The sequence below is a fragment of the Anser brachyrhynchus genome (assembly GCF_964034855.1).
Source record: "Anser brachyrhynchus genome assembly, chromosome: 26".
NCBI classification, from domain to species: Eukaryota; Metazoa; Chordata; class Aves; order Anseriformes; family Anatidae; genus Anser; species Anser brachyrhynchus.
The window spans coordinates 4,992,711-5,018,553 of NC_137719.1; the positions used below are offsets into that span (position 1 = coordinate 4,992,711).

The following is a 25,843-nucleotide window of genomic DNA, read 5'->3' on the forward strand; positions in this document are numbered from 1 at the left end:
CCAAAACCAAGAAGGTCTCCCCCAAAATCAAGAGGGTCTCCATCGAAACAAGAGGGTTACCCCCAAACAAGAGGATTTCCCCCCCCCCAAAAAAAGAGGGTACCCCCCAAAATATAGGATTTCCTCCCAAAAAAGAGGGTCCCCAACAAGAGCCCCCCCCCCAAACAATAAGGTCCCCCCAAACAATAAGGTCCCCCCAAAATAAGAGGAGATTCCCCCCAAAACACGAGGGTCCCCATCGAGATGGTGTCGCCCCCCCCCCCAAAAAAATGAGGGTCCCCATCAAGCGGGCGCCCCCAAAACCACGCGGATTTCCCCCAAAACCTAAAGGACCCCCCCAAAACAACAGGACCCCCCCCAAAAAAAAAACCACCAACCCCCCGAGGCTTCCCCACACCCCCTCCCTCTCCCCTCAACCCCCAGCCCCAAAAAAGACCCCAAAACCCCCCCAAAACCCCCCCAAAACCCGGCGCCCCCCCCCCCCTCACCCTTAACGATGCGCTCGGTGGTCGGCAGCTTGGCGTGGCCGCGCCCGGACATGGTGCCGGTGCTGCCGGCGGGGGGGGGGGCCCTAACGGAGGAGGAGGAGGACGACGACGACTGGGGAGGGGGGTCCCGGTGCCGGCCTCCCCCCTCCCGACGCCGCCAAACGATCGTGTCCCGGCGGCGGCCTCGGCACCGGCTCCGTCCCCGGGCGGCGGCTCCGCGGCGCTCCCCGGCCCCCCCCCGGCCGCCACCGCCGCCGCCACCGCCGCCACTGCGCCTGCGCGGCGGGCGGCGTCACGTGGGCGCTCGCCTTTCCCTCCCTTCCTGCCGCCATCTTGGAGGGGAAGGGGGCGTTGCTAAGGCGACGCGGGGGGGGGGGGGCGGAGGGCGGCCGCCATTAGGAGGGGGGGTGGGTTGGAGGGGAAGGGGGGGTGAAAGGCTGTGTGAAAATAAAAGTGGGAATAAAATGGAAATATAAATAATGCGAGTGCTGCTTCGCGGCTTGGAGGGGAAGGGGGTGAAAGTCTGTGTGAAAATAAAATGGAAATAAAAATGGACCGGGTGCTGCTTCTTGGCTCGGAGGGGAAGGGGGGGGGGGGGGAACGTCTGTGTGAAAAAATAGAAATAAAAACGAACCTGTAAAAACAAAATTAAACGGTGCGCTCCTTCCTGGCTTGGAGGGGAAGGGGATGGAAATCTGTGTGAAAATAAAATGGAAATAAAAATGGACGGGGTGCTGCTTCCTGGCTCGGAGGGGAAGGGGGTGACTGTCTATGTGAAAAAATAGAAATAAAAACGAACCTGTAAAAATAAAATCAAACGGTGTGCTCTTTCCTGGCTTGGAGGGGAAGGGGATGGAAATCTGTCTGAAAATAAAACGGAAATAAAAATGGACGGGGTGCTGCTTCCTGGCTTGGAGGGGAAGGGGGTGAAAGGCTGGGAAAATAAAATGGAAATGGAAATAAAGTGGAAATGGAAATGAACCGGGTGCTGCTTCCCGGTTTTGAGGGGAAGGGGATAGAAATCTGTGTGAAAATAAAATGGAAATAAAAATGAACCACGTGCTGCTTCCCGGCTTTGAGGGGAAAGGGGTAAAAACCTCTATATAAAATAAACCGGAAGGAGGTAAAATTCTCATTAAAAATAATCTGGAAGGGGGTAAAGATTTCTATAAATATAAAATAAAAATAAACCAGAAGCCGGTAAAAATAGATGTAAAAATAAAATAAAAATAATAAACTTGGTGCTCCTTCCTGGCTTTGAGAGGAAGGGGTTAAAAATCTCTATAAAAATAAAAACAAATGGGAATGGTGAAAAATCTCTGTAAAAATTAAATGAAAATAAACCAGAAGGGGGTAAAAATCTCTGTAAAAATAAAACGAAAATGAACTGGAAGGGGGTAAGAATCTCTATAAAATATAATTTGGAAGGGGGTAAAAATCTCTATAGAATATAAACCAGAGTGGGGTAAAAATCTCTATAAAAAATATTCTGGAAAGGGGCAAAAAATCTCTATAAAACATAAACCAGAAGGGGGTAAAAATTCTCCGTAAAAATAAAATAAAATAAAAATAAACCTCCGCCGCGCCCTCCCGGCGGCACAGCTTGGGAAATGGGGCGCAGGGAGAAGCTGGCGCGGCCCAGCAGCTCGCGTCGGCAGATGGGGGCCTAAATAAAAGCGCTGGCGCTCGGCATAAATAGCACAAAACGCTCGAGCTGGGCTCAGGGACGAGGGCGACCCCGGCCAGCACCGCTTGCTGGATTCACCCTTTGGCTGGGGTTGGGCCCCAAGGTGGCACGGAAGCATCGAAACGAGGATTTTGCAGCAAAAAAAAAAAATGTAGGGTATTCCTGCAGCAGATGGGAGGAGAGGGAAACCTAACCCCCATGGAGCGCCGCTGCCTGACAGCCCCGATAACAGCACTCAATCATCCGCGGCGGCGCTGAGGAGGATAAATAGCAAGGCAGGCTTTACGCGGCGACCTTTCTTTGCTAGAGGAGCGTTTTATTTTTAAAAACGACCGCAGAATTTCAGGGCTTGTTTGCTTTAGCTGAAACGGGGTTTCTAAAAATTGTGCGTGCCACTCAGAGCTGGCAGCTTGAGGCTAGCAGTCTAAAAAGGCCTGGAAAGTGAAGAAGAAAAGCAAAGTATGCTTTTTCTTTCCTCCAGGCGGGGGAAGCAAGGACACAAATGCTGCTGCTCTGAGTCAGGCTCCCTCGTGCGAGCTGGAGAGGAACACAACATCCTGCAAACCTCTACCGCGTTAGCCTCCCTCCTGCAAAATGCTGGTGTTTGAGGACATAAAAAACAGAACAGGGAGGCTTTTTGTCTCTAAAACAAGCCCTGGAGCCATGCAGGTCGGAGCGTGGGGACAGCCAGGGGTGTCAGTGCCACCTCCTGCCCGGCACGGGGACATCGCCGCTGGAAGGGCCCGATGGCATTGCCCCGTAGCCCGTGCCTGTGTTGGCTTTAACCCGTCCCCTCGGAAAAACATGAATTAGCAGAGCTTCCATCCCTTCCCCAGGGAGTCTGCTCCCGAAATAGCTCTTGCTATGGGGAGGTTTCCAGGGCTGGTCTGCTGGCGTGCACCTTCGACGTCGGCCGGGGATACCGCACGGGGCACGCCTGCAATCCTCCGTCATTACAGAATATATTTTATTTATGGAATTTTACAAATAACTTTACAATCCACGTGACATAAGTTATGCTCTTTGTTTCGACAAGTATTTCTTACAACACCTGAGTTATTAAAATACTGAGATGGAACTTGAGCTTCTAAACGGACACAGAAAGGATGAAAAAAAAAAAAAAACAAACATACAAGCTCGATTTCGGTCACTTTCCCTCCTCGATCTCCCATCCCTGACCTGGTGCCAACTTGCCTGAAGCTGGAGCCCTCTCCCACCAGACCTTCGGTGAGAGGAGGGTCTCCTGCCCCACAAACCCCACAGCAACCCTTTTTGAGAACCCTTTTTGCGAGCACGTGGGTCGCTCTGCGAGGAGCCTTGTTCCTCCGAGGGGCTTTCCCCCCCCGACTCTCTGCGTTGCAGATTTCTTGTGGTCGATTCAGCTGGCAAAAAAACAGGGTTAACTTGAAACAAGAACACGGATTCACCATCTCCACGGGGTGTCGAGGGCCTGGACCAGCCCCGAGGAAGCCCGGTGCTGGTTTTTACCCCATTTTCCGCTCTCTGGGACGCAGAGGACCTCCTAGCCACAGCCTGCAAGCGCGTCGTGGTCCCCGAGGGGCAGCCAAAGGATATTCCTCCCTCGCCCCCAGCCCAAAGGCTCTTCCATCTGTGCACACCGCTGAACCCCTCCTGCCAGACGTGACTTCGGCCTGGCAGTGCCCGCGCTGCCCTCTGCCCCGTGGAAGGCCGCCAGCCCCACACACGGCGTGTCCCAAACGCTTCCTTGGGAGAGGGCAGGCGGCGCGCACGCCGCCCCTCACAAAATCCAATTCTCCCACATCATCTGTCAGATGAGGCTGCAGCTCTCTCAGCAGGGAAAAGGCAGAAGCCATCCCTCCCGGCATCAATATCGGAGCTTTATTTCTGAATCGCAGCCCAGAATTCGGCCTGGGAAGCTGCCACACGGGACAGCTCCTGGTGATCGCGGTGTCTCGCAGCACCCACAACACCTCGAGGTGCCTCTGGATGCCAAAAAGGCTCCCTGCTCCTGTGTGGGCAGCTATTGAACCTTCGGGATGCAGGATGAAGCCTACAGTCAACGACTGGCCCAGCCGAAGCCACCGAGAGCAGAGGTGCTGATCCACGAGGGTACCGGCAGAGACCTTGGGACTCGGTGACAACTACTAGGAGCACAACAGGAACGTCACCCAGCTTCTACCTGAGGCAATTAGGAACTAATTAGCCAGGGACCAAACCGGGTCACGATGCTGCCGGATGGTGCTGAGCCTGCCGCAGGCTCTGCCTGCGCTCACGAGGGCCGAGGTGGCTCGTGTCCCTCGGGGTGGGCAAGCAGGCAGCCAAAATACCTGGCACCCCCCCCCCCCCAATTTTCTCTTCCACCAGGGGTGGAAGGGAAGGTGAGGATGTGTGCACCAAAGCACCGCTCCAAGCCACCAGCACCACTCTGGCATCCCGATCCAACGCCGTACCCACGACGGTGAGCTGCCCGCATCGGCTCCCGGGTGCCAGCGTGGCCAAACTCAACGCTGCCGGGTGCGGGACGAGGTTTGGGGGAAGCAGAGGGGAAAGAGGGGTGCAGGGAACCTCAAGCAACACAGGTGGGGTGGGCAACATTATCAATATGATAATAAGTCAATTCACCTAGTGAATCTGGGGAAAGCCAGCCCAGAAGCAGAGCTGGGAAGTGCCTGTAACACCCTTCTCTGGCTACTCCCGAAAGCTGGAAACACGCAACCTAAAGAGGTTCACAGTCTCTTTCTTTTTTTCTTTTTTTTTTTTTTAAAAAAAAAAAAAAAACCAACAACAACACCCCCCTCCCCACCCAGAACCTCTGCACCTCGGCAGCAGCAGCGTTTAAAAATGGGTGTCCGTGCCCAGGTGTCTGCGTGAGCTTGGTCACAGTGCAAGGACCGCTTCTCCCCTGGCTGGGCAGCTTGTGGCCAGGCTAAGGGCTCGCCGTCCCCGCTCTTGTGCCCTTCTTGCCAGCATTGCTGCCCTCAAAATGGATTATTTTTTTTTCCTTATAGCAGCAGGGAGCCTCGAAGAGGTAACGGCGTCCTGCCAGCCTTCTCCTGACGCAGCCCGTGTCTGTGAGCCCGACCCGCACGGGGTGAGGTTTGGTGTCCTCTGCTCCGAGCGCTGACACCCGCAATGTGCTTAAAACCTCTTCATCCTCCTCATCCATCGCAGGAGGAGCAGGAACAGCCGCAGAGACGTGTTTCTGAAGACGGCGAGGGCGTTGCTCAAACTGTGAGCCGTGCCCCCCGAGCTCCATCAGCTCCCCCTTGTCCTGGGCTCTGTGCTCAGAGAGCGGAGCTGAGGACCTGCCAGTACGGAGCTCCCCGAGAAGCAGCCAGGTTCGTCGTGGTCTCCTTGTGCTCCCGAAGGCAGGAGAGAAACGCCAGCTCCCCGTGCGACGCCTGCGAGCCGTTCCCCTTCCATGCGTGGTGGCACTCGTCGCCCCCGCGCATCCGTCCCTTGGTAGGTGAGCAGGAGGCAGCTGGCGTCCAGCGCTAGCCCTGTCCCCGCAGCCCCATCACACCCCCTTGCAAAAAAAAGGGTCGGGAGAGCGTTTTGTCCCATCACACCGCTCCGAGAACAAGGAGGGGAGCAACACAGCTGGAGGAGCTCCTGTCTCCAAATCCATCCTTCCCGGGAGGTGCGAGGAGAGGAGGGATGTGACACGGGAAGGAGATCCTCTGGTCAGTTCGGTCCTACGGCGAAGGGGACGTAGCCCCGCTCAGCCTCGAGTCGAAATAATATGAAGTCTGTGGAATAGCTTTGAAAGCAATGCCTCTTCTGTAGTGTGTCGTGCCCGCACAGGTACTGTCGTATGCTTGCAGCAGGAAAAGAAAAAAAAAAAAAAAACCTCCCCACCCCCAAAAAAAAAATAAAAATAGAAGGGGGAAAACTGGCACAGGCCTCCGGATGGGCTGGTCCTACCCGATCTGGATCTGGCCAGAGTACATGGTGAGCAGCACCATGATGGTGAAGCCCGTCAGCAGCCCCGCGTTCTGGATGGCGAAGGCGATCAAGGTGCTGCCGTTCTGCTCGTCCTCCCGGCTCACCTCGTTCATTTCGGGGAACTGGGGGGGAGAGAGCGACGGCCGGGCTGATGGCCTCATCCTGCCCGCTGCTCCCCACCCGTCCCAGCTCCCGGCAAGCATCCACCACCCATCCCAGGGTCCTCGGCACCACCAGCCCAGGAGGGGAAGCGGAGCTGAGCTGAACGCTGGCTGCTACAGACAGCATCAGCAGCTCCCAGGGCGACCAAACAACCCCCAAGCCTGTTTTGAGGCCAAACCGAAGCTCTCACATAAAAAAAAACAGCACAAAAACCCCCTCGGGGTCCCGACCGCACGCCCCCAGGGCTCAGCACGCACCATGTCAGCCAGCGCGATGTAGAGGAACATCCCTCCGGCCAGAGCGAAGATCCAGTTGGCAGAGAAGTGGCTGCCGGCCACGATGCCGAAGGCCAAGCCCACGTAGCAGCAGCAGGCCGAGATGAAGTTGAAGAAGAGCGCCTGGCGGATGGTCATCCCGGCGTTCAGCAGGATGACGAAGTCCCCTGCGCGACAGGAGGACGGGGAGCGCCGTCACCACGCGGGCACGGGGCCGGGCGGCCAACGCCAGCAGCCGATTTGGGATGGCACCGAGGAGCTTTTGCACGAGGTCAAATTCCCCTGAGCTTTCCCGGAGACCTGGCTCGGCACTCGAGCAAGGAATTGGCACGGCTGCTCGTGCTCCAGAGCCGCCGCTGCCCGGGGAAGGATGAGGATCCCTCGCTCCCCAGCCCTGCTCGGCACCGCGGGCGGCATCGAGCCAGCGCCATCGAGCGCGGGTGCCAAGCTCTGACCGCGGCCGAGCCGGCTCCCGCGGCACAAACCCCAGCATCCGAACCCAAACCGCCCTCCCCAGCCCGAGCCAACGGTGTTGTTGTTTTCCTTCAGATGTCTCCGTCTAAAATTAAAGCGCAGACATCATATTACCTCGGTATTTTTAGCGCCGCGATTACTCAGTGCAGTTCACAGCCTCGCCTTCCCCCACCCATCGGGGCCGTTTATTCCACCCCACGAAAAATCCTCCTCGAAAAACAACGGGACGACATCCCGCCGGACCAGGAAAAGCAGCGAGGGAGAGCCTCAAAGAGGGGGCAGGAGAGCCCTCGTAGCACCTCGGGTGCCTCTCCCCGAGGACCCACGTACCCAGCTCGTGCGGGAACTCCTCGCAGAGGATGGCCACGGAGGTGCTGATCCCTTGGAAGACGGAGACGGTGAAGGAGGCGCCGATGGCCAGCCCGTCGATGAAGTTGTGGAGGCCGTCGCTCAGGGTGATCATCCACGCCAGCGTGCCGATGTCGGAGTAGCGCACCTCCTTCAGCCAGTAGCACGCGCTCTGGGACGCCTGCAGGTCCTGCCACGGCACACAGCACCACGGGGCTCAGCACCCTGCCCTCCGCCCCGGGTTCCCCCCTCCTCGACGGGTTAAATCCAGGTGGATTTCCACCACCACGTTTATTTATTTGTTTTTTTTACAGGCAATTTTTCCACGTGCTCAGCCAGGGGCGGCCACGGAGACCTCTCCCCCAGACCTCCCCAGCAACTGATCCCCTTACGGGTCCCTTCCAACTCGGGATGTTCTACGAACGAGGCACCCACCTGGACAGACAGGGAGCCCACGACGACCTTCTCGTCCCCGGGGGGGCTCTTGCACTCCAGCTCGCCGGCGATGTGCGGGATCATGTGGTCCAGGTCCCCGTTCTGCAGCTTCTCCGTGACCCCCTCCTCCTGGTCCTTCTTGGACGGCAGCGCCTCGGGGCTGTAGTGGCTGTGCCCGTGGTGGTGCTGCGGGGCAGGGGCATCCCCAGGGGTCAGCCTCCCCTGCCGCCCCTGCTCCTTCCCACCCAAAAGTCTAAAGCACGCTGATTTAACTAATTTTGCTGAAATGTGAGTTAGAGGAAAATCCAAATTGCCAGGACTGGAGAGAGTCCCGTCAAAAAAACGCACGACCATCCAATTTCTCGATTTAAGTACATCGGTCTTGGCAAGCAAAGACCTAACTTTGTACACCCAGCGGAGAGCCGGTGGCACGGGGGGATTTGGGGATTTCAGCCCATGCCTGTGGTGTGGACATCGCTCCGAGCAGCCCCCGCCCGGCCTCACCTGGTCCTTCTGCTTCAGGAGCATCTTCAGGATCTTCTCGGTGAAGAAGAAGAGGTAGAAGCCCCCGAACACCACGGCGGATTTGGAAACGTAGTAATCTTCTTGAGGGTTGAAGCCGAAGGCCTGCGGGCAAAAGAGGCGAGTGAGGGGGCAGCAGCATCCCTCCTCCGCCTTGCCCTGGTGCCTCCGGGGGAATCCTGCCGCTTTCTGACCTCTCCCTACCTGGCGGCTGCTTCGGGGGCTCGGGAAGCACCCTCCTGCACCTCTGCCCCCCCCTAACCCCCCAGCCAGGCCGGCTGCACCCCAGGGCCTCGGATCTGGGGCAGGGCTGCTGAAAGCAGGCTCAGGAAGCCTCGACACCAGGGCCGCCTGCCCGCAGGGCCGGGAAGAGCACTCGGATATTGCTCCTCTGCTTGGAGCAGAGCCGAGGGAGCGGTTCCCTTCCAAAGGAGGGCTCAAGGCTACAAAACTCCAGCTCTGGCCACCATCCCCAGGGGCTTCCAGCCTCCGTACCTCGCTCTCCACGCAAGGCTCGCTCACGGTTCCCCTCCGAGTCCTCCGGCTCCCCCTTCAGCAAGCACCCAGAGAGAGGAAAAGCCCCCGAGAGAGAGAGAAGAGGAGAGACCCGACGGTCCTCACCATACCTCGGGAATGAGCTGGAAGAGGGCGTTGGAGTAGAGAGTTCCAATCGCCAGAGCTATGAAGTAGAGGAGCAGCCGCTTGTAAAAGGTCTTCTTCATGAAGGGCACCACGCTGGCTCCCACCAGCGAGCAGAGGGAGATGACGGTGACGCAGAGGAAACCGTAACCCCAGACTGCGGCGTGCGTGCCAAACCCCCCCGGGGGAAATCGGACGAGGGAGGTGGTCGGAGGGGAAGGAGATCAACGTGGGGAAGGGGCGGAGGGGAGAAAGGAATCCACGCCGAAAGGAAAGAGAGAGGAGGGAGGGAGGGAGGGAGGGGGGGAGAGAGAAGAGGACATTCATTAGCGATTGCTTGTTCATCCGGAATTGGTTCGAGAGCGGGGAACCCGGCGCTGAGTGGCTCTGGAAACAACTCGCCGGCCCTTTGGGAAGGGTCCGGAGCGAAACCCCTCCGCAGAGCCCATGCCGAGCTCCCAAAGTGAGGCACTGCCCCCCTGAGCAAACAGCTCGCCCTTCTCCACGCCAGCACCCCGGCCCCCATCCCCGAGCCCCCGCGGGACAGCGGGGGCCCCTCCAGTGCCACAGAGCGCCGGGGTCCCCGAGCATCTCGCGCGCTCCAGCCTCGGCAGCGGGCGCGCGCGCGCCGATTCCCCGCGAGGGCGGAGCGCACACGAGTTCACCCCAGCTCCCGGCACCGCAGGAAGCGCAGCGCCTGGCCGTGACGCCCGGCGAACAACAGCGGCGGTTCTGGAGTTGAAAAGGAGCCTCGAAAAACAGCTCCTCGTCTGGCAGGCAGGCGGCCGGCACGGACGAGGCATTCGGTGCCCGAGAACAAAGCCGGGGCAGAGCCCCGCAGCGGCGGCGAAGGACGCTCCGCTCGGGGAGCACCTCGAACGCAGAGCTCTCGGGGTGGATGTTCAGCAGCTCGGGTGGGCTCCGCTCAGCAAACCTGGAGCGTTTTGGAGGTACCCAATGCGAGAGCCGCGTGTCTGTTCAACTCCGGAACCGCGCAATTACGACACAATTAATTTGCAATGTATCTGTCAGGCCCGTTGGAGCACCAGGAAACCTCACGTAAGCGTAAATCCTCCTGGGAACACGGCTCTCGTAAACCGACACGGGGGAAAAAAAAAAAAATAAAAGGCGGCAATTAGGTTTTTTAAAACGCCCTCGGGTTCAGGGTGAAGGTGGCATTTCTCCGGGCTCTTCCGTGTGCTCTCACGCCCTGATTTACGCGCTCGGAGCATTTCCTGGTGCTCGGCGGGGCGAGGAAAACCCTGCGGAGCCCTGCGCAGGGAGCCGGCGGGACAGAGGCAAGCCCTCAGCCTCGGGTGACGGAGGGATCGATTGGATTCGGCAGGGTGGAGGCAGAGAGAGCCGCCCTCGGAGACAGGAGAGAGGCAGGGACTTTCTACCGCACCTCTGGGATGAGCTGGAAGAGCGCGTTAGAGAGCAGCGTGCCGATGGAGAGCGCGATGAAAAACGTGAGGACCCGGCGGAAAGAGGCCTTCTGGGTGCACGGTACGATGAAGAGTCCGAGCAGGGAGGCCACGTTAATCATTGACACACTGAGAAAACCAAAGCCCCAAACTGCGGAACGAGAAGAAACGAGGGCCAGACATTACCGAGGCTCCCGGCGAGGGGGCACGGGGAGGGTCCGGAGCCCCCCGGTCCGGGCAGGCGGGAAGGGCTCGCGCCAGCTCTACGTCCCCGCTCCGGGGCCGGCCTCACGGCACCCGAGCATCTCTCCCTTTGCTCCGGCTGCTTCCACTGCGACACAAACCATCGGTTGCGGTGCGGGGCGGGGGGGAAACGGATCCACCCAACAGCCTGCCCTGCCTCCGAGCCACTCGGAAAAGGTTTTTCCCAAGCCAGCCCCGGCCTTGCGGAGTGGGAAAAATGAGCGCCGCGCGCGGGGCGGCCGATCCAAGACCTTGGGCATCGCCGGGACCCGGACACGCGGCAGCTCGTTCAGCACCAGGCGGCGGCTGGAGGCCGCTGGGCAGGGCCCGGTTTGAGCAGCGGGTCCCGAAATCGCAAAGCAGCCCCCGGGGGCTCGCGGCGATGCCCCCCCTCCTCGAGCTACCCCGGAGAACTGCGTTACAAGGACGGCTCTGACCGGCACCGCGTGCAACCAGGGACAAAACCGAGCTCCGGAGCTAACAGCTCGAGCGTGCGGCAGGAACGAAACCACACCGAGACTCCCATCTGCGGTCGGCAAGAGCCCCAAAAGGGAAGCCCGGGCACCTCGCGCCCTCGGGCTCCCCGCTCACCTTCGGCCGAGCTGGGCCTGCTCTCCTCCGTCTGCTCGTTCTCCTCGTTCTCCAGGTTCTCGGCGGCGCACGCCCCCGACTCCAGCTGCTGCAGGATGGTGGGGCAGAACTCCTTGAACTCGCCGCGCCCCACGGCGGAGCCCTCGCTCAGGTTGTGGATGGCGAAAAGCTCCACGGAGCTGAAGCACTGGGGAGGGGGAAGAAGAGACGGAGAGGTTGCCTCGAGACCCCCGGGGCGGTGCGGGGCGGCCACCCCACGGTGGGTGGTGGGGGGTGGTCCCCGAAGCCCCTGCCTTACCCGGGAGAGGTTGGCGCGCTGCTGCGGCGGCTGGGAGGCGTTGGCGTGCCCCACTCCCACGTCCAGGCGGTTCAGCAGGGCCTTGAGCTGCTTCAGGCTCAGGGTTTCGCTCTCGCCGTAGCGCCGCAGGAGGTCCTGCAGGAAGGAGGCCGCCGAGAGCGCCGGCGGGGCCGCGGCATCGCCGCCGGCCCGTGCCCGCGGCGCCGGGAGGAGGCAGAGCAGCGCGAGCAGGCAGCAGCCCCGCAGGTTTGCGATGCGGGTCATGGTGCTGGGGGATGCTGGAAAGAGAAGGCGCGTGCCGCCGTCAGCTTCAGCATCCCCAGAGGCTCCGGTGCGAGCTACGGGACGGCGCCGAGAGCCCTGCCGCGGGATTCTCCTGCTGGCCGGGTTCCCCCAAAGGAGGGGTGCGCAGCCTCCTGCCCCCCGGCTCCATCAGGAGGTGGCAGCAGAGGACAGCACATTTCTGCACCGGGGAGCCCCAGGCCAGAGCCGGGGGGGGGGGGTAAAACTCTGCACGGTCAGCGCCAAAAGCACTTAGGTCCAAGGAGGGACCGGGTGCTGGGCGTTCGCTGCTGCTCCCAACCCCTCTGAGCCCACCTCCCCAGCACCCTGCGCCCCTCGCTCACCGCAGCCGCGTGCCGAGGGCTGGGACACGGCTCCCGGGGGCTCCCCAGCTCCGCAGCACCTCGGGGGCCCTGCAGGGAGAGAAGCAAAGCGGTTGGAAAGCCAGCAGGAGCGTGCGGGCACGGGCCTGATCCTGCACGGGTGGCTCTGCAAGCGGCACAGCCAGCAGATCCCCGGAGCGGGACAGGAGGCCGGCGCTGGATGCCAACGCTGGTGCCAAACTGGTGCCAAACGCCCTCGTCCCAGCCCGCAGCCAGCTCGTCCCGGCTCCCACGGCCCCGGGCTGGGCGAGGAAACCGGCGGCCAACCCCTAAGGGTCCAGGAGCCCGGGGCCAGGGGTGGCGTTCTCATTAAGGTTACACTTTAACCGCGCTAATTACGATGAACCCAATTCCTTCCCAGCCAAAAGTGCAGAAGCCCGTACAGTACCTGCCCAGACTCAGTCCTTGCCCTCTCTGCTCCCTTTCCTTTACGCCGGGGATCAATAAAAGCGGAGCCCGGGGTTCGCCCTCTGGCACCCGCCGGGTGCCAAGCAGCGCGCCCGGAGGCCAGGCACGTCCACCCTGGGCAGCACCCAAGGGGCTGGCGCGGGGCCCAGCCTTGCCTTCTTGGAAAAGCTTGGCTGGGAGGCGGACGGCAGATCTGGGATTCACGAGGGCGCCCCGAAAGAAAAGAAAAAACCAGCTCTGCCCTCCCCGTGCCGGGCCTGGGCTTCGTCGTCCGCCGCCTCCGTGCGCCCACCGGCTGTCCCAGCCCGGTCCCAGACCCCTTTTCCAATCCTTGGGGTTTTCTGCGAGCAGCGGCGGAGCAACCAGCACCACCAGGCTGTAGGGTCGGGGCTTTCCCTACCCACAGCTTGAAACTTTGACCCCGCTCCGGCAGAGGATTGGGGAAAGGAGCCGTGCGCACCCCCACGGGGATGGGAGCACCCGCGGCGCTGCCAGCATCCGCCACCCACGGGCGCACGCTGCCTCGTGGCTGCCCCTTTGCTGCTCGGGGTGTCCCAGAGCAGGAGGGGGACGTGGCTTGCAGCCCCCGGGGGGGGTTTCTGCACCGAGCGCCCCTTGCACAGCTCCGTGCGGGGCTGCATCCTGCCCCGCGCCGGGCTCCTGACCTCCTGCCGGTGGCTGGAGCTCGGTCTCCTCCAAAAATCCAGGCCCGAGGCATTTCTGAAGCCTGGCCAAACAATTGTTTCCGAAAATAGGATCGGGACGGGTCTGCCGGGCACGGTCCTGCCCGGGGTGGCGAGGATGAGCCCGGAGGGAGCCTCGGAGGCACGCGGGGTCCCCGTCCCCTGGGGGCCGGCTCCCCGCGCTGCGCCCCTGCCCCGGCACCCACGTTCCCGGGGGTTTTACGGGCTCACTGCCGCTTTGCGAGCTTTGTTCTCCGGGAGAGGCTCTGCCTGGGAGGTTTTGGCCTCCTCCTGCCGAGGCTTAGCCTGGATGCCTTGACTTAACCCCTTCTCCTCCCCGAACCGGGGGGGGGATGAATTCCCCCTGGCTGACGGTGCCCCCCGCGGAGGTACCCCAAAATCCCCCGACTCCTCGGCAAGAGCCGAACGCCCTCCTTCCCTCCCCAAACCCTGCCTCGGGGTGGGTCCCGCGGCTGCCCCCCCCTGGGGCTGGGTGCTACCCCGCCGGCACGGGCCACCCGGTGCCACCCGGTGCCACCCACAGGGCTCACGCGTTGGCTCCCATCCCAGCGAGGCAAAGGGCTGCCCCGCTGGCACCACCACATCCCCACCTGGGGACGTGTGCCGCCTCCTTTCCCCGCAGCCGGGCAGGGGGCACGCTCCCCCCGTATCCCACCCCAATTATCCCCCCCAAGGGGGTCTCTCCCATCGCCCCAAACCCGCCCGACCCCAACTTTCCCCCCCCAGCTGCCCAACAAAAGGCAGGGAGAGGCCGGCGACGGCTAGCGGAGGCCCCCCCCCCGGAGCCCCCACCTCTGCTGACCTTCACGGGCGTCCTGGCGGCGCGTGCCCAGGGTTTTCTGCTCGAGCCCCCCCGGGGCGGCAAAAAGGGGCAGCGCCGAGGGTCCCAGCACCCGACCCGTGGGGGACGGGGACGGCCTCTGGGGGGGGCCCCCCCTGAGCCCCCCGAGCCGCCGCACGGGTCGGCGATGCCCGTGGGTAACGGCACGGGGACGGGGTGGGAGCCAGTGGGGTCGGGCAGAGCCCCTCTCCAGCCCCGTTTCCCCTAAATTCACGCCCCAAAGCTTCCCAAAAGCCATCGACCCCGATTGCAAACACCCCCCCCATAAGCGGGAAGGCGACGCCGGGCGCTCCATCACCCGACGCCTCGCTTCCCGACACCCCGCGCGGGGCTGACCCCAACCCCCCCCCCCCCCCAAAACCAAAAAAAGACCCCCCCAAAAAAAAAACCCACAAAATCCCACAGGGGGGCTGAGCCCCAAATCCCACGTTTGGGCATCGCGAAAGCGGGCAGCGGCTTTTTATTTTTTGGGGGGGGGGGGGGTGTTGAGGTGAGCAGCTTCGTGGTGGGCACGGCTGCGCAAAGCCTGACCGGGTGCCGGTCCCTGCATCCCCACCCCAATCCCAATCCCGTCCTAATCCCACCCCGATCCCATCCCAGTCCCAATCCCAATCCCAATCCCAATCCCAATCCCAATCCCAGCTCCTATCCCCATTCTCCCAGTCCCATCCCAGTTCCCGCCCCACTCCCATCCCATCCCGGTTCCAATCCCAATCCCAATCCCAATCCCAATCCCAATCCAATTCCCCATCCCCAATTCCCCATCCCCATGCCCCCATCCCTACCTCCTCCTCCTCCTCCTCCTCCTCCTCCTCCTCCTCTTCCTCCCCCCCCGCCCCGCACGGCGCATGCTCTGCCGGCGGCACGGGGAGCGCCCCCATTGGCCGGCGGCACCGCAAGCCCCGCCCCTTGCCCCGCCCCCTGCCCCCCCCCCCCGCCCCGTTCCCCCCCCCCCCCCAGCACCGCGCTGCCGCCGTGGCACCGGGAGGGGGGGGGGGGGGGGGGGGGCGCGGAGCATCCCCCGGCCCCGTAACCCCGCGGTGCGCGGAGCCCGTGCAGACCCCCCCCCCGGGAACCCCCCCCCAAAAGGGGCAGGGCACCCCATTGACGCCCCCCCAAAAAGGGGCAGGGCATCCCCAGACCCCCCCAAAAAGGGCAGGGCACCCCATTGACCCCCCCCCAAAAAGGGGCAGGGCATCCCCAGACCCCCCCAAAAAGGGGCAGGGCACCCCCAGACCCCAATAAACATCCCCCGGGGGCATGGGGCACCCCATTGACCCCCCCAAAAGGGGCGGGGCACCCCCTGACCCCCCCCTAAATATCCCTCGGGGGCACGGGGTACCTCACCGACCCCCCCAAAAGGGGCAGGGTGCCCCCAAGACTTCCTTAAGCAGCCCCTGGGGCATGGGGCACCCCAACGACCCCCCCAAAAAGGGGCAGGACGCCCCCCAAACCCCAATAAACATCCCCCGGGGGCATGGGGCACCCCAATGCCCCCCCCCCCAGAAGGGATAGGGCGTCCCCCAGACCCCCCTAAGCAGCCCCAAGAGCACAGGTCACCCCATTGACACCCCCCCCTAAAAGGGCAGGGTACCCCCAGACCCCCCTAAGCATCCCCCAGGGGCATGGGGCACCCCAATGACCCCCCCCCAAAAGGGGCAGGGCACCCCCAGACCCCCCTAAGCATCCCCCAGGGGCATGGGGCACCCCAATGACCCCCCCCCAAAAGGGGCAGGGCACCCCCAGACCCCCCTAAGCATCCCCTGGGGACATGGGGCACCCCAATGACCCCCCCCCAAAAGGGGCAGGGCGCCCCCAGACCCCAATAAACATCCCCTGGGGACATGGGGTACCCCACTGAGCCCCCCCAGAAGGGGCAGGACACCCCCAGACTCCCCCTAAGCATCCCCCGGGGGCATGGGGCACCCCAATGACCCCCCCCCAAAAGGGGCAGGACACCCCCAAGCCCCCCCTAAGCATCCCCCGGGGGCATGGGGCACCCCAATGACCCCCCCAAAAGGGGCAGGGCGCCCCCAGACCCCCCCCAAGCATCCCCTGGGGGCATGGGGCACCCCAATGACCCCCCCCAAAAGGGGAAGGGCACCCCCCAAACCCCAATAAACATCCCCTGGGGACATGGGGTACCCCACTGAGCCCCCCCAGAAGGGGCAGGGCACCCCCAGACCCCCCCTAAGCATCCCCCGGGGGCATGGGGCACCCTAATGACCCCCCCCAAAAGGGGCAGGGTACACCCCAGACCCCCCCTAAATATCCCCTGGGGGGGCATGGGGTACCTCACCGACCCCCCCAAAAGGGGCAGGGCACCCCCAGACCCCCTTAAGCATCCCCTGGGGCATGGGGCACCCCAATGGCCCCCCCCAAAAAAAGGGGCAGGGGACGGGGGCACCGAAGCGGGCCGCGGCCCCTTGTCCCCCCCCCCCCCCCCTTTCCTCCCCCAGCCAGAACAAGCGAGCCTTTCATCTCCCAGCACTAATTAACACCGCTTCATTAAAAGCCGGCGGGTTATAATATAAGGCCGGGAGGGAGCGGGGCTGGGCTGGGGGGCAGCGCCCCATTACAGCTGCACCCCCCCCCCCACCATAGGGAGACGGGGGGGGGGGTCCCCACGCACCCACTCCCCCCCCCCACGCGCCCCGCCACGCACCCGCTGCCGCCTGCCCGGGCTGCCAAAGTCCGTCAAGGAGGATAAATCATTAACGAAGCGGAAAAATACGGGGCAGGACCCGAGGGGGGGGGGACAACACCGGCCCCGTGCCCCCCCCCCCCCCCAACCAGAGGGTGGCCCCCACCGGGCACCACCAGCGGCGCGGCGGCACCCGCAGCCTAAATATTTGCTCAAAGGGCTTTGGAAAGGGCTGGATAAGGAATAAACCCCGCCGCCCCCACGGCAAACAAGCGGCCCCCCCGGGGTGCTGGCGCGGTCCCCAAATTGGTGGTTTTATCCCCAAATCGGTGGTTTTATCCCCAAAATGGTGGTTTTGTCCCCAAAGTGGTGGCTTTATCCCCAAAGTCCCCTGGCCAGGAGGAGGGCAGGGACCCCCCCCTCCGTGCCACCCCATCCCGACACCGACACCGAGGTGCTGCCGGGAACAGCTTTTATTGAAGCGAAGGGAAACCTGCGATTACAGCCAAAAAAGAGGAAAAATAAATAGCTTTTTTTTTCTTTTTTTTTTCTCTTTTTTTTCCAACTCTGAACGAAGGCCGGCGAGGGAGGGGGGGAGGGAGGCTGCCGCCTGCTCTCATCCTGCCCCTGTTTGCTCAATGGGGGGGGGGGGCAGGCAGGATGGGGTTGAAATCCAGGGGGGGGTCTTGGGGGGGTCCCCAAGAGCTCCGGGCTCAAAGGGCTCCCGTTTATCTCCTGCCACAGGAACGGAGAGGCCGAAATAGGGGAAACTCTCCAATTTAGGGTTCGGGAGGGGTGGGGGCTCTCCTAGGAGCCTGGCAGCCGAAAGGGTACAAAAAATAAATAAAATAAATAAATAAATAAAGGGGCTCGTTAAGCAGCCGAGCTGGAACTGGAGTTGTTAAACGGGAGCAAAAAAAAAAAAAAGAGGGAAAAAAATGAAGGAAAAGGGAAAAAAATGAAAAAAAAGGGAAAAAAAATAAAAGGAACCCAGCAGCTGCCTCGGGGGGCACGCGCAGGAGCCGAGGGAAATAAAGGGCAACGGGGATGCGCTGGTGCCCAGCGCCCAACTGGGCGGGGGGTGGCTCGTCCCAGTGCTCCCCAGTGAGGCTGGAGGCAGAGCGGAGGCTGGGGCCTCCCCGGAGGCAGCCGGGCCTCAGCACCCGAGCAAAACCACCCCGGGGCCTCTCCGTGGCCAAAAACACCCCTTTTCTCCCCAAACCGAGAGGCTTCCCCAGGGCGGCTGCGAGCGCCGATACCATCAAAAAAAAAAAGGAAGGGACGAAACCAGAAGCGCGTTACAAAAAAAGAAAAGACAAAAAAAAACCAAAAACCATCCCAAACCGCCCCAAAAAACAAACCCCAAAGCCCCCGGAGCCCCCCCCGGGTGCGGGGGGGAGGACTCAGAGGAAGAAGAGCGTGTCGCGGAGCTGGGCGGCCGGCTCGTGGTGCAGCACCTGCCCCGCCAGGAAGGCCAGCCTGTGCGCGTACTTGCAGGGCGCCGGCACGCGGATGGTGCCCGGCCAGTTCCAGTAGAGGTGGCACAGCTTGAAGGTCAGCCTGGGGACGGCAAGGAGGACGCGTCGGTGCCCGTTTATTTATTTTTTTTATTTTATTTTTATTTTTTTTCCCCCCCTTTTCCCCAAAACCAGCCGCGCGTGGGAGGCAGGAGCGGCGACGCCAGCCGTGCCGCATGGGCGCTCCGGGCCGTTTCCCCCGAGCGCACGGGCGCGAGGTCAAGGCTCTGCCAGCTCCTGATTGCGTTAATTACACGGCTGCTGCTTGGGCCACTTCTGAAACCACGGCAGCTCCCTCCCAGCGTCACCCCGGCCAGGCCAGGCAGGATTTTATCCCCCCTTTTATAACTTATTTCTCGCCCGGAGATGAGGCGAGACGGCTGCGACCCTCCTCCTCGCCCCCTCGCTGCCCATCGCACCGAACGGCGTCAGGAGCAGACCCAGCCAGGCCCTCGCTGCCTTCCCGGGGGATTTTTTTCCACCAAAAATCCCCGGTTTTGGCTGGTTTTGGCTGTGGGAAGGCTGCCCTTACCTCTGCAGGTGCTCAGCGCTGAGGTTGGCCGTGTTCAGCACGCAGACGTAGCGCGTGGGGATGCTGCAGCCCTGGCGGGCGTGGTGAGCCACCAGGTAGAAATCCTGCCTGCAAGAGAGGAAAAAGAGAAAAAGAAAAAAAAAAGGTCTGCGCGAGGCAGAGCCGTCCCAAAACGCCCGGCGCGGCCCTCCCAGTACTCACCAGTCCGTGCTGGTGATGGTGTGGTCGACGACCGTCCCCGCCGGGGGGCACGCCAGCCTCTCCGAGGTGTCGGTGTAGAAGTTGGTGCTGATCTGCTTCTGCACCACCACCACCACCACGCTGGGCCGGTAGCTCTCGAAGGTGTCGAAGCATTTCTGCAGCTGCGGGATCTCGTACTTGACCACCGTGTCCAGCTGCCCGTCGGACACGCCATCCCGGTACACCACGATCTTTTTGGGCAGGCAGTGGTTCATCTGCGGGAGGGGGGCGCAGGGGTCACCGCATCGCCCCCAGCACCGGGTGGAGCAGGGGCAGGAGAAAACCTGGCCAGGGGCTGGGTGCTCGATGCCCACCCAGTCCCCAGGAGGACGAATTTCTGCCACCCTGCCAGTTCAACCCGTTGCCCTCGACCTGGGGGTGGAGCACCAGCTGTGTTTGGCCTCGGCAACCCCATTTCCGAGCAGATTTCCCCCATTTCCGAGCAGATTTCCCCCATTTCCGAGCAGATTTCGGAGAGGTTAGCAGGGCAGAGAGCAGCAGCTTCTGCACCAATACTGCCCATGGGCAGCAAACTCAGTTTTGGGGTTTTTCCTCTACCACTTGCAGAGGGGTAGGAAACACCAAGAGCTGGCAGAGCCCGGCTGCCAAACGCCCCCCGCACCATCGCGCAGCCCCTGGTGCTGCTCGGATCCTGCGATTTGCTCCCGCTGGGGGACCAGGACGGGGCTCGGCAGCGTAGCGCCGAAGCACTAACGTGGCGCTTGCCCCGGTGCAAAGCAATCCCGCGGGCAGGTCCGCACGTTCCTGAGATAAGGCGAGCCTCTGGCGGCACGCGGGGCTCGCCGCAGATGTCGCCTCCAGTCCAAAGGCTGCCCCGAGGCCGTTCGCTCGCTCGCACGAACCCAGGCCAAGGGGGTTTTTGGGGGCATTTCGGCTTTTTGGCGAGCCGGCCCCGGCTTCGCCCTCACCTCGTGGAAGTGCTGCAGGGCATCGGACAGGCAGAGCCGCAGGCTGTCGGCGATCTCCTGCTGGGGCATCTGGAAGACCACCCTCGAGTACCACTTGGTCAGGACCCTGTGGGTGGGGAGGGGGGGGGGGGGGGGGACACGCGGGTGTCAGCGAGCCAAAGCCCGGGGCGGTTGTGCAAGCCGCCAGCCAGCCTGGCACGGGGGCACGGAGCCTTTTCCCCAGCCCGAGCCGGTGCCAAGGGCCAGCACGCCCAGCGCCAGCACGCTGGCAGCCCGCGCTGAGCGCAGCGCTGGGGGGAGGCGTTGCTTTCCCCCCCCCCCAAGGAAGGCGAGGGGGTGATATGGGTGCAGGCAAGGAGGGCTGAAGCGCCGGGAACCCCCCCCCCCTCCCTGCACACCGCGTACTGGTTGACGCTGGCGACGAAGCCGATGACGGAGCGCATCCCCCTGCCGTGGCTGACGTCCATCCCGATGACCATCAGCTGCTTCTGGGGAGGGCGAAAAAACAAAAAAAGGTCAGGCGTGAGCACTGCGCCCCGCTTCTGGTGTCTGCCTGAGCCCCCCCCCAGCTGCCAGAGGTGCTGCACGCACAAAACGAAGACGCCGGCCCTGCTTCGTGCATGGTTCATTCACGTCCCCCAAGGGAATCCCATCCCCTCACCCTACGGGAAGGCATCAGGGAGGGACTGAACGCCCCTTTTCGCTCCAGGGAAGGAGCAAGCAGCTGTGCACACACGTGCCGGGCAGGCGAAACACAACCCGCACGCACGCCCTGCTGCCCGCACGCTCCCCACGCACACACAAAGGGTCCCGTGGCACCGCCGTGCGCCTTACCAGGGGGACGTCGACCCCCCAGAGCTCGCCGCCCAGCTTGCAGTTGATCTGCAGCAGGACCTTCTGGACGATGCTCCTCATCTTGCTGGACTGGCCCATCAGGGACTGCACGTTGATGACCTGCAAAAACAGGAGGAAAAGGAGGAAAAAAGGGAAAAAAAAAAAAAGACAAAAAAGGTGAGGCTGGAGGAGCTGCCCCCGGGCTGGGGCTGCTTCCTCCTGCACCCACCTGCGAGGGCACCGGGGACTGCACGCAGCACAGCTTCTTGATGGCGCTGTACAAATCCTCCTTGCTCTTGGTGGTGATGCAGAGCAGCAGCTGCACCTTGTCCTGCAGCAGGGCACAGCGCGGGGAGCACCCTGAGCACCCCGAGCACCGGAGCCGCCGGCAGGGACCTCCCCGGGGCACCCCCCCCCAGCCCCTGCTGACCCCCAGATCCCAACCTCGCTGCCCAAAACGCTGCGGATCGTCTTGACGTAGGTCTCGATGCGGTCGTCCTTCAGCTCCACCAGGGCCGGGGCGTTGACGTGCATGCCGATGGGGCCGCACACGCTCTTCATGGCAGCCACCAGGTCCTTCATGAGGTCCTGCAGGCGCCGCGGGTAGACGAGCAGCCAGTAGTTCATGGAGATCTAAAGGGGGAGGCCGGGACAGCCTCAGGGGCACGGCTCCCGAAACACGGCCCTGCCTCTCCCACGAGGGCACAGGGGGGAATTTGGGGAGGGGGAGAGCATCCCCGGAGGAACCCCAGGGGCACACCACGCCGCGCAGCTCCCGCAGCCGAGGAGGAGGGAGAGCAGCCGCCCCGTCCAACCTCCTCCAGAAAAAAAAAAAAAGAGGCCAGGAGGCAAAGCCAAGGAAAACAAGCCAAGGCTTTCAGCTGGAACGCGGCGCCGTGTCCAGACAGGCAGGGAGCAGCGGGGTGCCAGCGCCGAGAGGACCCATCCCAGCTCCCAGACAAAGGCAGGTTGTTCCACGGAGCGGGCGCGCGCTCACCGTGGAGATGGAGGCCTCCCGCGACACCTCCTTGCTCCAGTTCAGGTCCTCGGAGGGGAAGAAGGAGCTGTGCCGCAGGTTGATCCTCTCCGTGGGCAGGATCCGTCCCTGGGTCTGGAGGGAGCAGGAGACAAGGGGAGCAGCTCTGGGGGGGGCCGCCCGGCGCCGTGCCGCTCGCCCTGGCCGCGGGGAAGCCCTTACCCTGTGGATGTCCTGGCCCAGGACCAGGCCCCAGCGCATGAGCTCGTGCGAGGCCTCCTGGCTCTCCCGGATCCTGCGCAGGAGGCTGCAGAGGCACTCGTAGTGCTGCTGGGGGCTCTGCAGCATCTCGCGCATCACGTCCTGCAGGCAGCGAGGTGGGGAAGGGGGTCACGGCGCTGCGCCCCCCGCCCCGTGTAAGCTCGGGGTCCGATTCCCCTTCCCCGAGGCCGACCTTCAGCATCCGGCTGTCCTTCCTGATCTCCGTGACGCCGGTCAGGAAGGTGAGCTCCGGCACCAGCAGGATCATCTCCACCTGGGGCTGCGGGAGAGGCCAGGCTGTGCCGCGGGCACGGGGCACGTTCCCATCTCCCTGCCCAAATCCCCGTGCCTGGCTCACCCTCCTCCCCGGCATCTTCTTCTCCTTGGGCCTGTGAATGAGCAGCGGCTGGTCCAGCTCCCTCACTGTGATCCCGTACGTTTTGCTAGACAAAAAAAAAAAAAACAGAAAAAAAAAAGGTTCCTCGCTGCTGCACCAACGCACGCAGCTCATCAACCCGAGGCAAAGCCGTGCCGTGGGGCAACCACATCCCAAACCCTTCCCGTCGCCACCAAGGCGGCGCCTCCCGAGGCTCCCCACCTGTAGTAGTCCACGAAGGTGATCTCCTCGCCGCTGGCCAGGGTGAAGCTGTCCCTGGGGGTCTTGTCCCAGTCGATGTCGTCGACGCGGTAGGTGCGGTTGTTGTAGCGGGTGATGACCACGCTGCCCACCAGCTGCTTGGTGCACTCGTCCTGGAAGCCGGCGGCGTTCTGCTGGTAGATGGCGTGCCTGCGGCGGGGACGAGCGGGAACCTCGTGCCACGCGCTCGGAAATGAACCACGGGGAGCCAACCGTGGGCACGCGGCTCCTGGAAAGTGGTTTTTTTCCACCCCCCAACCCCTCCAGGTTTTCCCCTCTTACATGGAAGCCAGGACAGAGTCGCTCCGGATCACCTTGTGGACAGTGTCCACCTGGAGGAAGAGCCCGCCGTCCCTCCTGCGGATGCTGACCGAGTACCCCGGCCAGATCTGCAGCCTGCGCCAAGGGGAAGCAGCACAACAGCGCCCAGGTTACACCCGGAGCGGAGCCAGAGGCCGTCCTGCCAGCCAAAGAGCGCTCAAACACACGCACAAATTGTTTCCCAGCTGGCTGCCAGCTCTCAGCTAATAACCCCTGAACCGCGCTGCAGAAAATCAGCGCTCTGAGGTCACGCTCGCCAGAGCTGGCCGAGAGCAGGGACAGAGCTGCCCTGCAAAGGCACCCAGCTTCCCAGCCACGTGCTGCCGCAGCAGAGCTGTCTGCAGGGCCATATGGACGGCTGTGAGACCCCAAAGAGAAATTCCCCATGCCTGGCACAGCCACGACCCAAGGAGGCTCCTTAGGAGCCCTCGGCGCCGTGTCCAGTGTGGTATTTCTCTGCAGGGACAGGGATGTCCCCAAATCAGCATGAAAACCCCCCAAAAAAACGCGTCCAGCACCCACCTGTAATGCTGTAACATGCTGGCCTGAGAAGGGTCAAAGAAGTTTCTCCCGATCAGCTTCATGTCCAAGACCCTCATCACCCTAAAAAGGGAAAAATGAGACAGTTTTGGGCCCCGAGGGCTGGCTGGGGGCTCGAGGAGCGCGGCCGCCTGCCCTCACCTGCGGAACACCACGTTGTAGAAGGGGATGCAGAGGTCGGAGCTGGGCTCCAGGACCTTGGTGATCTGGATAGCAATGCTGACCTCCTCCCCGTCCGCCCTCCTCCGAGCCTTCAGGCTGACCGACTGCGGGGCGAGAGGACGCCTTAGAGGGGGGCAGGAGGGGTGCTCGGCGACCCAGCACGCGGGCTGGAAGCTGGGGACATCCCCGAGCCTCCGATTTGGGGGAAAACAACCTCCCTTGGCACGTAACAGCCCCAGTAACGTACCTGGGGCAGCAGGATGGGCAGGTAGAGGATGGAGCCATCGAAGGCAGTCACGTCTCCGGTCACCGAGCGCTGCTCCTTCAGCATGGCGAAGCGCGTGCTCCTGCACTCCACCTCGGGGCTGCGGACACGGGGAGGCAGCGCTGCACCGCCCGGCCTCCGCTCGCCATCCCTGGCCTCTTCCCCCATCCCCTGCCCCCAAGCCAGGGCTTTGGGAACCCGCCGAGGGGAGGAAAACCAGAGCTAACCCCCCCATGGTGCTCCGTGGCCGCGCCAGCCGCTCCATCTAGCGGTGGGGATAGCCAGGCAGCCCCGGGGCTGCTAATTAAGCGTGGCGTAATTACCCCCACCCTGGGCGCTGCTACCTGAAGGTAACGTGGTACTGGTACACGGCCTCGTTCTGGCAGTGGATCCGCACCGAGTTCAGCCCCACGGGCACCGCCGCCCCCCTCGCCGCCGGCTTCGCTCCCGGTGCTCTAGGAGAGAGGGCGCGGAGGCAGGCGGGCGAGCGAGGCCCGGGGGGAGGCTGCCGCCCGCATGCAGCCCCCGGGGTGGGGGGCTCCACGCCAGTCACTTACTGTCTGCTGGTGGCCGGGGGGTGCTCCGGGGAGGACGAGGGGCCGGGTGGGCACGGGCCGGGTGGGCGCAGGCCAGGCTTGGTGAGGGGCAGCACGGCGGCTCTGCCGGGGGGGGCGGCGGGCGGCGCGTCCCCTCTGCCTCGGTAAAGGATCCTGTGACACCCCCCCAGGGTGGGTGGGGAGAGGCTGGTGGGCACTGCCACAGCCCCCCCATTTGACATATTTGATATACGCCCCCTCTGCAGACCCCACGTCCTCCCCACCCTCCAGGCCCGTATCACACTGAATTTGGAGGCCGAACACCCGGGCCTCCCGACTCACCGGCCACGCGTGGGCAACGCCGGCTCCCCCTCACCGGCACCCACCACGGGACGGGGCAGCACCGGGGCGTCCTCCGCAGCCCTCGCCGTGCTGGCAGCACCGCGGCCTGCGGGGAGGAACGAGGCCGGTGGGCTCACGGAGGCCGGACAGGCCTCCACCGCCGCCCATCAAGGCACGGCGACCTACCGAGGGGCCAGTCCCCCGGTTCCAGCGAGGGGCAGGGCTGCGTGCTGAAACCCAGGCTCCAAAACAGCGAAGAGAGCGACTCCGGCGAGGGAGCGGGCTCCGGCACCGCGGAGGCCGGCGTAACGGGAGGCTCGCCGGGGAGGCTCCGGGGGCTTTGGGGGCTGCCGAGGCCAGGCTGTCCCCGAGGCCAGGGCGGGACGAGGGCCGGCGTCCCCCTCATGCGGCCGGGGGGGGCGGCGGGGGGGCGGCGGGGGAGGCGGAAGGGCGGCGGGGGCTCCATGGCGAGGCCGCCCCGGGCGAGGCCGCCCCGCACGCGGCTCCGCTCCCGGCTCAGCCCCCGGCGCGCGCGCGCGCCCCACGCCCGCTCCTCATTGGCCACTTCCACCCGCCGCGCCCCGCCGAGCCGCCCGGCGATTGGTCCGCGGCCGGCGCGCCGGCGCGGGATCGCCACGCCCTTGGAGAGCCCCGGGGGAGGGGGGAAAGGGGGCGGGGCTTCAGCACCGGGGGGGCGGGGCCAGGGGGTGGGGGGCAATTGGGGGGGAAGTACGGGGAGAGCGGGGGCAATTACAGAGGGAGGGGGGCAATTACATGGGGCAGGGGGCAAGTACAGGGGGCAGGGGGCAAGTACAGGGGGTAACTGGAAAGGGTGGGGGCAATTACATGGGGGCAACTGGGGGGGGCAAGTACAAGTGGTAGGGGGCAATTACATGGGGCAGGGGGCAAGTACAGGGGGTAATTCGAAAGGGCAGGGGGCAATTACATGGGGGCACCTGGGGGGGCAAGTTCAAGG

The 25,843-nt window shown here is 63.5% G+C and overlaps 3 protein-coding genes across 10 annotated transcripts in view; all 3 read right to left on the reverse strand.

The window, feature by feature from the left end:
• Positions 1-810, reverse strand: part of PPP3CC (protein phosphatase 3 catalytic subunit gamma) — a 31,471-nt gene extending 30,661 nt beyond the window's left edge. Inside the window, exon 1 of one of the 4 annotated variants that reach the window (XM_080568659.1) lies at positions 489-810. In XM_080568659.1, the coding sequence (XP_080424785.1) occupies positions 489-540 (52 nt within the window). In that variant the 5' untranslated portion in view covers positions 541-810. The remainder of the gene's footprint in view (positions 1-488) is intronic. The other 3 variants (XM_080568661.1, XM_080568660.1, XM_080568662.1) reach the window with 3 other exon arrangements.
• Positions 811-3,124: 2,314 nt separating this feature from the next.
• On the reverse strand, positions 3,125-16,817 carry SLC39A14 (solute carrier family 39 member 14). Of its 5 annotated transcripts, none has more exons than XM_080568642.1 (10): positions 16,797-16,817; positions 12,140-12,208; positions 11,514-11,791; positions 11,216-11,402; positions 8,945-9,114; positions 8,301-8,423; positions 7,797-7,982; positions 7,344-7,551; positions 6,522-6,706; positions 3,125-6,224 (listed from the first exon to the last, which is right to left on the reverse strand). In XM_080568642.1, exons 3-10 carry the CDS (start codon positions 11,775-11,777, stop codon positions 6,078-6,080), a joined length of 1,470 nt encoding a protein of 489 aa, XP_080424768.1. In that variant the 5' UTR covers positions 11,778-11,791; positions 12,140-12,208; positions 16,797-16,817; the 3' UTR covers positions 3,125-6,077. The 5 variants fall into 5 exon arrangements, with proteins under 5 accessions (XP_080424768.1, XP_080424770.1, XP_080424767.1 ...); XM_080568644.1 differs by lacking the exon at positions 16,797-16,817 and adding an exon at positions 14,917-14,954; XM_080568641.1 differs by lacking the exons at positions 8,945-9,114; positions 16,797-16,817 and adding exons at positions 10,363-10,532; positions 14,093-14,468.
• Positions 16,818-17,223: 406 nt separating this feature from the next.
• PIWIL2 (piwi like RNA-mediated gene silencing 2) lies at positions 17,224-25,406 on the reverse strand. Its single transcript, XM_080568611.1, has 21 exons — positions 25,054-25,406; positions 24,868-24,973; positions 24,547-24,699; positions 24,334-24,444; positions 23,972-24,089; positions 23,704-23,828; positions 23,545-23,625; positions 22,984-23,097; positions 22,663-22,851; positions 22,423-22,507; positions 22,258-22,344; positions 22,026-22,166; positions 21,825-21,938; positions 21,272-21,460; positions 21,057-21,158; positions 20,828-20,947; positions 20,399-20,481; positions 19,994-20,099; positions 19,026-19,279; positions 18,825-18,932; positions 17,224-18,335 (listed from the first exon to the last, which is right to left on the reverse strand). The coding sequence occupies exons 1-21, from the start codon at positions 25,331-25,333 to the stop codon at positions 18,179-18,181; spliced, it is 2,823 nt and encodes a 940-aa protein (XP_080424737.1). The 5' UTR covers positions 25,334-25,406; the 3' UTR covers positions 17,224-18,178.
• Between the last annotated feature and the right edge of the window lie 437 nt (positions 25,407-25,843).

What these genes read in the sequence shown, in the direction of transcription:
- SLC39A14 (XM_080568641.1), bottom strand. Translation starts at nt 14,426, where the DNA reads ATGGAGCGCCCGGCGTCGCCTTCCCGCTTATGGGGGGGGTGTTTGCAA. An exon ending in GCCCTCGGCACGCGGCTGCG is followed by an intron (nt 11,792 to 12,139) that starts GTGAGCGAGGGG and finishes TTCTCTTTCCAG; the next exon opens with CATCCCCCAGCACCATGACC. An exon ending in TCTTCCAGCTCATCCCAGAG is followed by an intron (nt 8,424 to 10,362) that starts GTGCGGTAGAAA and finishes TTTTGCCCGCAG; the next exon opens with GCCTTCGGCTTCAACCCTCA.
- PIWIL2 (XM_080568611.1), bottom strand. Translation starts at nt 25,333, where the DNA reads ATGGAGCCCCCGCCGCCCTTCCGCCTCCCCCGCCGCCCCCCCGCCGCC. An exon ending in ACCTTCGTGGACTACTACAG is followed by an intron (nt 22,508 to 22,662) that starts GTGGGGAGCCTC and finishes TTTTTTGTCTAG; the next exon opens with CAAAACGTACGGGATCACAG. An exon ending in TGGGCCAGGACATCCACAGG is followed by an intron (nt 21,939 to 22,025) that starts GTAAGGGCTTCC and finishes TGCTCCCTCCAG; the next exon opens with ACCCAGGGACGGATCCTGCC.